Consider the following 13,479-nt stretch of genomic DNA (forward strand, 5'->3'; position numbering starts at 1 on the left):
TCATCTGCGCTAGCGTATTGCGGCAACTAATTTTTTCTCTGGTGAGGTTACATTCTATGTTCAGTAAGAAGGCCCAGATATAATATTTTAAATCAGTGACAGTGTGCCAATGTGGTAGCAAAAAATGGAGGGACGTAGCGCATGGTGGACAATTGAGCAAACGTTTAAGGGCAAATTACGTCTTGAAAAGAGGAAAGATAAAAACGATTATACGGTAATTCCTATGTTTGTATTAAGTAATTGCACATTTTTGTGTAAGATCTCTTGTCTCGGATGAAGATACATGTCACACACGCGATAAGAGTGTTCTCTTTTCTTTATTTTCATTTACTACCTAAAATATGCACAGGACGAAATTTCGTTAGACACATTTTTGTACTGTTAGTATGCAGTGATTCCCACTGGGGTGTCAGAGAGCGCGAAATTTAGTTCACTATATCCCAGGGATGTGTCCATTTTTCTCTCAACTAACTTGGCGCTGATAGGTTCAATCGTGGCCCAGGGATCTGTCCGGTCTTAGCTAACACGTCAAGGAAAGATTCCAAGTGAATTTATGTTAGAAGCTCTTCAACTTTTTCGTTCCAAGTGCGCACATCGGAAACGTGTCCTCCATGAATCGACAGAAATGAAGATCAAATAGTGCAGAAGGCACAGGGAGTATGGAACAGGGTGTGTTACATAGCAGTCAACATCCTTATAAGCTGATTCTCGACGAGATCTGTTCCATAATGAGTTGCTTCAGATGGATGTGGCACACCTGAAGAATCTTGTACACACTCTCCTTTGCTGAATGAGACCACTATCACGATTAGAATCGGTTTTAGACTGTGTTAGCCACTAGAGTGTCAGTAATTTTTTGTCCGGTATATACGAGGGTGAGTCTAATGTAAACCTTAAATTTGTAATAACAAATCAAAATTTCGCACCGTTATCCTGTAAGTTGGTAGGCGTGCTACAAACACCGTGCAGAATGGCCTGTAGGTGGGAGCATAGTGCAGATGCACACATACCGTCGCAGTATCAGTATAAAGATGGCCGTCCCACTTGCGACTTGCACCAGGGAAGAACAGCGTTCTGTAATTCGGTTTTTGCATAGTGAAGGTGTGGAACCTATTGAAATTCATCGACGAGTGAAGGTTCAGTACGATGATGCATGTTTGTCACAGCAGCAAGTCTACGAATGGAGTAGGAAGTTCGCAAATGTTGTGACTTCAGTGGAAGATGCTCCTCGTCCAGGTCAGGCACGAGTTGTGACTCCACAGAACACTGCAGCAGTTGAAGCCATAGTGAAAGAAAACCGCCGAGTGACACTGAATGACATTGCAGCATCTTCACAGATTAGTCATGGGTTAGCACACCACACTGCGTATGATGTGCTCCAGTTTCACAAAGTGTCTGCAAGATGGGTGCCACGGCAGGTGACTCCTGAAATGAAAGAACGACGTGTTGATGCTTGTGAAGAACTTCTTCGGCGTTTTGAACGAGAAGGTGATGGCTTCCTTGCAAGAATCGTTACTCAGGACGAAACCTGGTTTCACTTCCACCAACAGGAAATGAAGAGAGCGAGCAAGGAATGGCACCATTCCTCATCACCAAAACCAAAGAAGTTTCGAACACAGCCATCAGCAGGGACGAAAAAAGAGTCATTTTGGAGCTTACATGTCTACAGGGACCACTGTCACCAGTGCATCATACACAGATCTCCTAAAAAATCATCTGCGGCCTGCAATCAAAGTGATGTGGATTGCTGTCAGCAGGTGTCCTTTTGCAACATGACAATGCAAGGCCCCACACTACCCATATAACAGTTGCAACAATCACAGACCTGCATTTTGAGTGTCTTCCTCATCCACCATACTCACCAGACCTTGACCCAAGTGATTTCCATATGTGGACCACTTAAAGACGCAATGGGAGTAAAGAAGTTCCGTTCTGATGAAGAAGTACGCGACACGGTGCATGAGTGGTTGTGAGGACTACCAAAATAATTATTTTCTAAATGAATTTATGCACTTTGTAAGCGCTGGAGGACTTGCATTGAACGTGGGGGAGATTATGTTGAAAAGTAATACAACTTTGTACCACTACTGTACAATAAATAATATTTTAAAAAATATTTAAGGTTTTCATTTGACTCACCCTCGTATTTTAATACTGTATTTGGGTAGTTAAGTGTTAGTTTAATTCAACTTTCGGTAATGTTACTGAAATAGTTTTCACAAGGTCGTTAAGTGATCTTGCTTATCATTGAATTCTGAAATACAGTTTATGTATGTATTAAAATATTGCTTTATTGTACCAGCTTTATAAAACCTCTTTACTATTTCACAGCTACGGCATAATTGGCTTGACGAGTTGTTTTACAACAATCATACTTATTGAAACTTAGAGTTTGTGACGACTCTCGGCTCCTAACATTTCTGACCGCTTTGATAACAAGAAATAGGTGTGAACTGATTAGCAGATGTTTTGAACAGGTGTGCCATCCAGAACATCTACAGGCTGTTGGCAGAGGGTGGTGAAGCCATCTTCACTGTAGTGCCGTACGTCTCCGTGTTCGCCGCATATGAAGAAATGGCAGAGGAACCACGCTGGAAGATCTACATGGAGGTGAGTTAGTGCTAGGAGACGTTTACCGCTCTCCTGAGTCTGTGACAGAGGTCAGCAAGTTTCACTGTAGGATGTACACTCCTGGAAATTGAAATAAGAACACCGTGAATTCATTGTCCCAGGAAGGGGAAACTTTATTGACACATTCCTGGGGTCATATACATCACATGATCACACTGACAGAACCACAGGCACTTACACAGGCAACAGAGCATGCTCAATGTCGGCACTAGTACAGTGTATATCCACCTTTCGCAGTAATGCAGGCTGCTATTCTCCCATGGAGACGATCGTAGAGATGCTGGATGTAGTCCAGTGGAACGGCTTGCCATGCCATTTCCACCTGGCGCCTCAGTTGGACCAGCGTTCGTGCTGGACGTGCAGACCGCGTGAGACGACGCTTCATCCAGTCCCAAACATGCTCAATGGGGGACAGATCCGGAGATCTTGCTGGCCAGGGTAATTGACTTACACCTTCTAGAGCACGTTGGGTGGCACGGGATACATGCGGACGTGCTTTGTCCTGTTGGAACAGCAAGATCCCTTGCCGGTCTAGGAATGGTAGAACGATGGGTTCGATGACGGTTTGGATGTACCGTGCACTATTCAGTGTCCCCTCGACGATCACCAGAGGTGTACGGCCAGTGTAGGAGATCGCTCCCCACACCATGATGCCGGGTGTTGGCCCTGTGTGCCTCGGTCGTATGCAGTCCTGATTGTGGCGCTCACCTGCACGGCGCCAAACACGCATACGACCATCATTGGCACCAAGGCAGAAGCGACTCTCATCGCTGAAGACGACACGTCTCCATTCGTCCCTCCATTCACGCCTGTCGCGACACCACTGGAGGCGGGCTGCACGATGTTGGGGCGTGGGAGGAAGACGGCCTAACGGTATGTGGGACCGTAGCCCAGCTTCATGGAGACGGTTGCGAATGGTCCTCGCCGATACTCCAGGAGCAACAGTCTCCCTAATTTGCTGGGAAGTGGCGGTGCGGTCCCCTACGGCACTGCGTAGGATCCTACGGTCTTGGCGTGCATCCGTGCGTCGCTGCGGTCCGGTCCCAGGTCGACGGGCACGTGCACCTTCCGCCGACCACTGGCGACAACATCGATGTACTGTGGAGACCTCACGCCCCACGTGTTGAGCAATTCGGCGGTACGTCCACCCGGCCTCCCGCATGCCCACTATACGCCCTCGCTCAAAGTCCGTCAACTGCACATACGGTTCACGTCCACGCTGTCGCGGCATGCTACCAGTGTTAAAGACTGCGATGGAGCTCCGTATGCCACGGCAAACTGCTGACACTGACGGCGGCGATGCACAAATGCTGCGCAGTTATCGCCATTCGACGGCCAACACCGCGGTTCCTGGTGTGTCCGCTGTGCCGTGCGTGTGATCATTGCTTGTACAGCCCTCTCACAGTGTCCGGAGCAAGTATGGTGGGTCTGACACACCGGTGTCAATGTGTTCTTTTTTCCATTTCCAGGAGTGTATTTCAGCCTAAAGTTTCGCACAAGTTTTAAAGTTTACAGAAATTAGGATCTGTGTCCATAATACACTGTTCAGTCATATCAGCGTGATCACCTGTCAGAAGCTTCAATAACCACATTTTCCAGGTAGCATTGGTGCGAGATGGGCAGAGCGAGAGTCAATGAGGTTTCTGACAGGGATGAGGAGCCATGATGACTCCACTGCGTTAGGTTTCTTGGTTGATGATTCATGACGCGAACAGCGCAATGGAGGTGATACTGAGAACTGGCATGCCTTTACAATGCACACAGTGGCTTGCCCCCTCTCATATTTGAATCTTACTCTGAGTAATTCGATTTGGGAAAGTATAGCCGAGTATGGTCATTACAAGGCTAGTATTGAGAACTCAGAAGATATGAATATTTTCCTCTCTAATTACGTGTGGTGAAAAGTTGCTATTCCTTCACATGCAGACTTCCCATGCAGCGTCTCTCTTCACCCGGGTGGTCCGGTGACAGGCAGGTTCTGCTACTCTTGAAAGGGTTATGCTGACGGGTGTGAGGGAGCCGAGTAGATGCTGTCCAGACGCCGACATTGTCATAAGAGCGGGGGCGACACGCCCACAGGGGCCTGGAGGAAAGGCTGGGTTTAGAGTTTCCATTACTTCACAGAAACTTAGCGAAAACACTTTCCGACGGGCTACCAGCGAGGCTTGGGGATGACTTGTGCTCCCAGGCAGTCTTTGCGGGCAAATTCCCGCGTTTTCTGCAAAATCATAACTGTGATTGGTTTGCCCAGGGGATAGCTCCGTGATTTAGCAAAATCGGCGCAGAAATTGGTGCCAAGTATCTCCACTGGTGGACTAGTAGCGCTTCGGCAATTGAGTGAAATTTTCCACTGGTTTTTGAGTTGCTTATTGGCACGTTTAACCACAGCCACTGTGGTGGGGACGTTAATGTTCTGTTTACAGCTTGTACGGGTGCTCTTGGTAGAGAGTCGAGTCTCGCCTTTCGGTCGGATACGTTACAAGACTGAGCTCTCGCTGCTCTGGGCAACCTGCCTTCCGTTGGCTGTCTTATATACTTTCATTTAATTGCAACTGTTTGATGAAGTTGCTGAAATTTCGACTTCAACATAACTTTCCGAGTACAGTTGGCAATTGAGCGTTCGGCATACAAGCAGCCTATGTTGTCTGTCTTGAGCAGTTTTGGCTAAAGTTGACTGTATTGGACTTACTGTGTGACTTAACTTGTTAAAATCAATCACTGTACCGTCAGTGATTGTGTGGCGAGCCTTCTTCATCTCCCTCAGAGCCGCATTTGCATTGCTAGGAAGTCTTTAGCCTGGAACAACCAGACCAGGATAATTTGTTTTGGGCTATACTCGCAACATTACCATCACCACGACGAAGCAACCAGCCATCGCCTCCGGTATGCCAGATTGTGTCCTTGCAGTTACAAAGAGAGCTTGATAATGTATGTCCGCAGCACTGGCAGATTAGGGAATTTTGCTATGTGATAATCAGAGCTCAGGCAACGGCCTTGCCGCAGTGGATACACCGGTTCCCGTGAGATCACCGAAGTTAAGCGCTATTGGGCGTTTCCAGCACTTGGATGGGTGACCATCCAGCTGCCATGCGCTGTTGCCATTTTTCGGGGTGCACTCATCCTCTTGATGCCAATTGAGGAGCTATTCTACTGAGTAGTAGCGGCTTCGGTCAAGAATACCATCATGACGACCGGGAGAGTGGTGTGCTGATCCCACGCCCCTCCTATCCGCATCCTCAGCTGAGAATGACACGGCGGTCGGATGGTCCCGGTAGGCCACTCATGGCCTGAAGACGGAGTGATAATCAGAGCTCAGCAGAGCACCCCTGTTCTCGTCTTTTCTAAAGTGATTTGTCTTGGGTGTTCATTATCTGAGTTCTCACTACTGTAGCAGCAATTAATGTTGAGTTGGCTGGGTGTTTCCTTTAAGATTTGAGTTGCAAGGAATTGACTCCACATACCACATGTTCATAAATGTCACAAGCTAGTTTATGGACAACTTCACTTTCAGAGGATTTATTTGAGTATCCAATTTGACGTATCGTAAATGTTTCATGTGTTTTGTTTGTTATTTTGAGTTTAGTCGTAATAAATCAAATTGTTATTTTGGACAGAAATTTCATTCTATCGATCTGTAGAACAACCCTCTCATTTCTCTCCACGTTAATGAAACTTTCCTTTATCAAATTAAATTATTGCAGGTGCCAAACTCTTTTTCTACTCAACTTGCACGGTCGATTACAGTGTCAGTTCGCGTTTTTTCCTAATCTATGTGCAACAGAAAAAGTCGGAGTCAGAAAAGGGGGGCTTAGAGCATCATTTCCAAAGGAAGATTCTAGACGAATTTAGTGTTAAATACATTGCTAGGCCCGGCACCTCGCAATATCTCAGATTCTCGATTGGGCTTGAATTGGGGGAGTCTGGTGGCCAGGGGAGTAGAGTAAACTCATCGTGGTGCTTTTCGAAGCACTGCGAGCTGTGACAGATTGCGTTGTCCTGCTGGTAGATGCCATCGTGCTGAGGAAAAAGAAAGTGCATGTAGGAGTGGACATGGTACCCAAGGATAGAAGTATACCTGTGTTGATCCATAGTGCCTTCCAGAATGACGAGATCACTCGGGGACTACCACGAAAACATTCTACAGATCATAAGGCATGCAGGGTGTTTGCTTTGAGACGATTCACGTCATATACGCCAACAACCACCTTTCCGACGGAGTGTAAAACGTGGTTCGTCTGAAAAGGCCACCTGTCACCAGTCAGTGGACGTCCGTTTGCAGTACTGGTGTGCAAAATCCAGCAGTCAGCACGGGAGCATGAACCAGGCACCAGCTGTGGAGGCCCATACGCACCAACGTTCGCTTAACGATCGTTGAGGACACGCTGTTGGTAACCCCGTGGTTCATCTGGGCTGTCAGATGCGCAACAGTTGCGCTTCTAATCACCAGTACACATCTCCACTACCATGTTTCATCCCTCTCATCTAATGCCTGTGCTGCACCGCAGTTGCCTTGGCAATAGGTTTTGGATAGCGCCATTTTGCCATGCACGACATACTTTAACCATGGCAACAAGTGCAGTTTTCAAACTTGGTCGTTTACGTAATGCCTTCATCCTTGCCCCAGAAGTCAATGATCGTGCCCTTTTGGATACCAGATAAATCGCTCCGTTTCCACATTACGAGAACGGATGCACTGTTCTCCGCATCCCCACAACACACTTTATATACTGTCCACTGTTACTGCTTCCACCTGCTGTCTGTCGAACTTATGAGGTAAGGAGGAGGAGGAGAACATTACTGTTTAACTTTATATGGATATGGTGTCTGTTCTTTCCGACATATCCGAAAGAACAGACACCATATCCATATAAGTATATAGTTCTGGCAGAACCGGCCATGACGTTCTTCTTCTGTGGGGATGCACACATATTCCCAGAATTCCTACGGGACTTGGCAAGATTGTCTTCCACGAGTAATGAGTGTGTTGCGGTGGGACACTACAGATGTACTGTGTTGACATACGAGTTGAGAATGTGGGTCTCGCGAGAGGCGTACGCGAGATAGTCCCTGCAATCGCCCTATGCTCAGTGTACTCAGTGGCTCAGATGGATAGAGCGTCCGCCATGTAAGCAGGAGATCCCAGGTTCGAGTCCTGTCCCCGTTAATATATATCAACGCTCGTCAGTAGCTGAAGGTACTAATACAATTCTAATTTAGTGTTTAATGTCCTCTCGACAACGAGGTCATTAAGAGACGGAGAATGAGGTCGGATCATTGAAGGATGGGAAAGGAAAACGGCCATTAGCAAGGAACCATCCCAGAATTTGCCTTAAGCGATTTAGGGAAATCACGGAAAACCTGAATCAGGATGGCCGTACGTGAGTCTGCACGGTCGTCCTCCCGAATGCGAGTCCAGTGTGCTAACCACTGCGCTACCCTGCTCGGTAAACATGGGAGGTAGTCAGAAATTAAGACTTTGCATCCGTAAGACATTAGAATGATTCTCCTACTCGCGGCTGTAATTTTTTCCAAATACATAATACGATACATAGTGACAGGAACAATAAGTATCAGCAAGTTATAAAAATGGATAGACAGGAAAAATCGTTATTAAATGTGTAAAGACATCCCTTAATGATCGAGTTGAAACTGGCCCTTCACCATATAAGGCTCTGTTGGCTATGGTAGTGTGACAGCGGTTAACTCAAACAGTCGATCAATCCTTTTATACTCCGTTGATGTTATCCTTGGTCTTGTGATATTGCTGTCCGTCACATCAACCTTGTCCTGCAGTCTCTGCACTGCAAAATGTAAGCTTTCACTGACGGAAATGTCACGCTTATTAAAATATTGCGAACTATCTTCTTATTGTGACTCGACTAGAGGCAAGTGATGTAACTTTAAGAAATAATTAGCTCCGTATGTTAACTAGGGCTGTCAAGCTGTTTCGGGGGCATGGTCCTGAAGGACGAAATATTGTGGGAAGCCTTTCCCCACTGTTGTTTAACGCATACCTTGATGAGATTATTACGAAAGGCTTAGATGGGGAAAGAGAAATATGTTTTGGTGGAAAGAGAATTGCATATATAGGATTTGCTGATGACGTGGTATTACTGGCAGAAAGTGAGCGGACAGTGAATAACATGATGAAAGCTGAATGAAGGTTGTGTGGAATATGGGATGCAAATAAACACAGCAAAAACAAAGAGAATGGTCATCAGTACAAGAGGCAGACTGTCCAGTATTAAAACAGGACAATCTACCATTAGCCAAGTAAGTGCATTTAGATATTTTGGAAGGACAATAACTGAAGACTTAAGATGTCACGATACAATATAATAAAATGATAATATAATAGGATAGGGAATGAATGATAATAAAATGTTGGAATGTGTGGCTTTTTTAAAATGGATGAATTAAAGAGATTAATTCTTTGGCATGAAGGACAAGCACAATAAGCTAGGCATTGCCTGTAACGGGAAAGGAATCATTTTAGTTTATATTTATATAAATAAATCGTCTTCATAGTATTTTATGCGTACCAATTATTAATATTATGTCCGATCGCCGTCTCCTTGACTGTGGCCGTGTTGTTATATTCGGATCTTCGTAAATTTTCCGAAGTACACAGGTGGGCTTCCGTTCTTCTTATTGCATTACTACTTGAAATAATAATAATAACTCTCACAAATATTCTGTTAATAAAACACTACTATATTTCTGTTCGATGCACATAGAAAATACACACAATGGCGGTCTGCAATTACTCGCTAAAAAATGGCGGTTCTCACTCGTTCACTCACTGAGCGAAACCTTCCTTCCAACAACTCGTACCAGAACAAAAACTGCTCTGTCTTTTAACATCTGAAAGTCAAAAATACCTGACGGTAGGCACAGGCTCTACGCTGGGCTACTACCACCTCATCTTTTCTCTTTGCTTTTAAAGAGGATGAAAACATACAAGTAAGAAATGCAAAAGGTATATCACAATTGCCCCCCTACTGTATACTGTCGGGAATAAGTCTCTTTATTTAGTGAGACAGTATACAGTAGCCTTATTTACCTTGGGGCTCATGTTGAGTCATTTGGTGCAAGTCAATGGAGTTTTAATACCCTTAAGCTACTACAAGTAAGTCTACGAAGTTCATTTCCTTGTTCATTACAAGTTCATACATATAAATACATTCACATACACTTATATCACATAATGACATTCACATATATTTATATTACATAATCGTACGTCCACGTCGTGCTAACGTCTTAGTCTGTGATTTTTCATTATACTTGTTAAGCTGTATGGACAGGGGAAAATTTTACATTTCGTAAATTGTCCTCACCATGTTTTAAAAATTGTTTTTCTCACTGGCTTTTGGTTCATTGGCCGTTCTGAGAAGGTGTCTTTTCAGCACACGCTATCTCATTGTTCGCTGCGCTTATGGCTAGCAGCAGCTCATTGTTTACCGCGCCCGTCGCAGTGACGCGAGCGCCACGTGAGCAGCAGCACTGCCCGCGCATCCATCGTAATGTCGCTCCAGGCTCATGAAGTCGGTGTTGTATATGCCCTCCAGTCCGGAGACTGGATACGACGGATTCAGCTCCAACGCTCAACCCGAAGAACACCAATACATCATCTCGCGCCTGGACGAGGTTTTCGCACAGCAAGGTGAGGTAAGGGCCGCACTGCAGAACTCGGCATTGTCTTCCGTTGTTCATTGTAGTTCAGCGGTCCTCACACCACAACTCGTGGTTATACGGATTTCCTCTCATTTTTCCGTCGCACACGCATCACACTCACTGTATCCACTTCGCCACATTGTAGCGTTTACTCTTACTACGGCTCAGCCGTTATTTTCACTATTATTAGGCCTTAACATTTTTGTATTACTTCACACGTGCGAGTGTTTTACTCGTCCGTCGCGTTGCACTTCACATACATACATAAATGGTTCCTTTTCAAGAATAAAATTTCACATAAAATTGACAATAGTACATACATTTTACATAGACAAAAACGTTGACAATAATAAAGTCGACATACAAATTTACAATTCATACTCATTTCATATGTGGACTCCATGACATGCACCCTCTTACACACTAATATGAAAATCAGAAGGAATCTTTAATTTATTCTGAATATTTGGGTTCTCTGTTCCTTTCTTGCAGGACCGACCTCCTGCGCGTTTTTACGTTCACAACTACACATAGAAAACAGTACATACATACATTTTACATAGACTTCGACATTGACAATAATATAGTTGGCAAATAAATGTACAGTCCACATTCACACTTCGTATATGGTCTTCATGTTAAACAGCATCTTGCACACCAATAAGTAAATTAGGAGGAATCTTGCATTTGTTCAGAATGTTGGCACCTTTTTCGTTCTTGTCTTGCAGGACCGACTTGCGCATTTTTACGTTCACAGATACACACAGAAAGCAGTACGTACATACATTTTACATAGACTTCGACATTGACAATAATACAGTTGACAACTAAGTGTACAATTCACCTTCAGTTTTCATTTATGGATACCATGTTTGGTATCGTTTTACACACTAATAAGTAAATTAGAAGGAATCTTTCATTTGTTCTGAATATTTGCATTTTCTTCTCTTGACTTGCAGGCCCGACCTCCTGCGCGTTTATACCTTCACAAAAACACATAGAAAATACGTTCCAGCACTACTCACTACATGGAAAAAGAAGATTTGCTAAGGTCTGCTTCAGAGATCAAGCAACTTCTAAGATTGCTACTTGTAGTGCGTCGTTAGTGTACTTATTCTATCCTCGGCATTTGATAGACACCATACTACGTACAATATTTACAGGTGCTCGTTTGTGAGCGAGTGTGTAGGATGTTTTTTCCTTTGACAATCCTGACTTCATCACTGCTTGTTAATCGTCGTAACATTACACATTCATGTACACATATTTCAAGTCATATTTCTGCCTTATTAATGCGACGACATGTACGTGTTTACCCTTTGTAACGTGTGGCCGATTTTTACTGTATTTTTGCCATGTGTAATTCCACTCATAATTCATTCCCGCGAAAGAAGAACGTGCTTATGTTAAAGTACTGTTTTCGCTTCTCCGTGTGTCAAGAACTCAGTGTAGAAAATATTGTTTCACTGCATTTTGTGCTCGTTCCTCATACGAATCGTATATCATATTTTCATTAATATTCACCTTATAGTTGCTCAAGCTGTAACAGTTAGTCGCTAAAGAAATATTTTTCATACTAATTTGTTTTACTTTCTGACGCCTGTGTAGCCGATCACTGTATTGTAGTGTACTTTAAATGTAGCGTGTGCCTTTGTTACTATGGACTCCACTGTTTCTTCTTTATTCTTCACTGCTTCTTCAAGATGGTCGTTTTCATAATTACTTCCCGTACATACATCATCATACTTTGCTTTCCACACTCATACAACCATTCATTCTAAGACTTAAAACTATATAATCTATTCTTTCTTACGTCGCCTTCGTGGCCCTTTCCTAGGTACCACTGCAAAAAGAATCTTCATATTCATCGCCGTACATCCATGTAATTATTCATTAAAAAATCTTCCACATGAATTGCCATTTATACTCATGTATTACCTACAGGGTTCTTACACTAGAACCACCGCCCTATTTATTTCTTCTCACAAATATAAATAAACTCATATTACTCTAATACACTTTCATTCTCTTCCTAGATTCATTCATGCATGTTATGTCACCACAAACGTAGATTAACTAATTAATACCTCCAATCGAATCTAAAACTTTTCACACTCTCTCTACTTCCAAGTATTATCCAGCAGTGAAATTAATTTGTTTTTGTATATTGCTTTTTTAAACATACAGTACTTACCTCAGTTATTTTGTTTTAGTTCGTATAATTACGTTGTGTGCGTATTGGTTGGTTTTCGTATTTACTTAGCTTATCTCCCGCAAGTTGTACGATTCATGTTGACAGTTTTACTCAGCTGCTTACGCTTTTCGTATAAGGTACCATGTAATTAATAGCAACTAACATAAGTGAGTTCTGTAATAGCAAATTTGTGGGTATGTATTCTCCCTATACGTCACGCTCGCTAATTCTAATGTTGTCTGTAAAGAAGTGTAGTCTTATAAGTGCACAATTGCTCCTCTCGCTAAATCTCGTACGATATGTTATTTTGTAGTTTACGTCTCCGTCACACGCACTTTTCTATGTGTATATTTCATTCTACGTTTCCCATCGTCGCTGACTTGCGAGCTGTATGTAAGCCGCTTAGTTCTCAATAAAGTTCAGTGCTAATCGTGTTCTTTTAAGTGTACATGTTGTTACTTTTCTTTTAAACTTCTCTTAATGCTGTTGTATATAGTCTGATAGGAATATCTGTGTATATTTTCTTCTCCTTTGAATACTCATACTTATTTCTAACTGTGTACATTCAATAGCCTATGTTAAGTTCACAATTTTAGCGTATTCTACGCTCCTTATACAGGTACTTTACTTGCACCGATGCGGTCCTTTTCTTAAAACTACGTATGCTTAACTTAATGATATACACTTAAAATTAGTGCTCTTTACAGTATAGTCTCCATCTTGGGGATAAATGTCTGTGTTCGTTTTGTTTGTGTAACTGATTTACGTTAGAGTAATGAGCTGATAGGGATTTCATTTCGTGTCGCTTCTGTTTTGTCCAGTTGGCAGCGCAGCGTGAATGCCGATTCGCTTAAATTCTAGAATGGTTTCCGTCGCGATGCGCAGTGTGTCTTTGCGCATCTAGCTGAGGACACTGAACTCAACCGTGCTTTTTGCCTACTCGACCCCTACGATCAGATGTTAGCCGCTTCGTATGT

At 43.5% G+C, this 13,479-nt stretch overlaps 1 protein-coding gene across 1 annotated transcript in view; it reads left to right on the forward strand.

Annotated features, from left to right (window-relative positions):
- Positions 1–13,479, forward strand: part of LOC126336606 (juvenile hormone acid O-methyltransferase-like) — a 201,629-nt gene that overhangs the window by 152,897 nt on the left and 35,253 nt on the right. The window contains exon 4 of the mRNA XM_050000472.1: positions 2,478–2,610. Within this exon, the coding sequence (XP_049856429.1) occupies positions 2,478–2,610 (133 nt within the window). The remainder of the gene's footprint in view (positions 1–2,477; positions 2,611–13,479) is intronic.

Source organism: Schistocerca gregaria, chromosome 2 (assembly GCF_023897955.1).
Source record: "Schistocerca gregaria isolate iqSchGreg1 chromosome 2, iqSchGreg1.2, whole genome shotgun sequence".
Taxonomy (NCBI): Eukaryota; Metazoa; Arthropoda; class Insecta; order Orthoptera; family Acrididae; genus Schistocerca; species Schistocerca gregaria.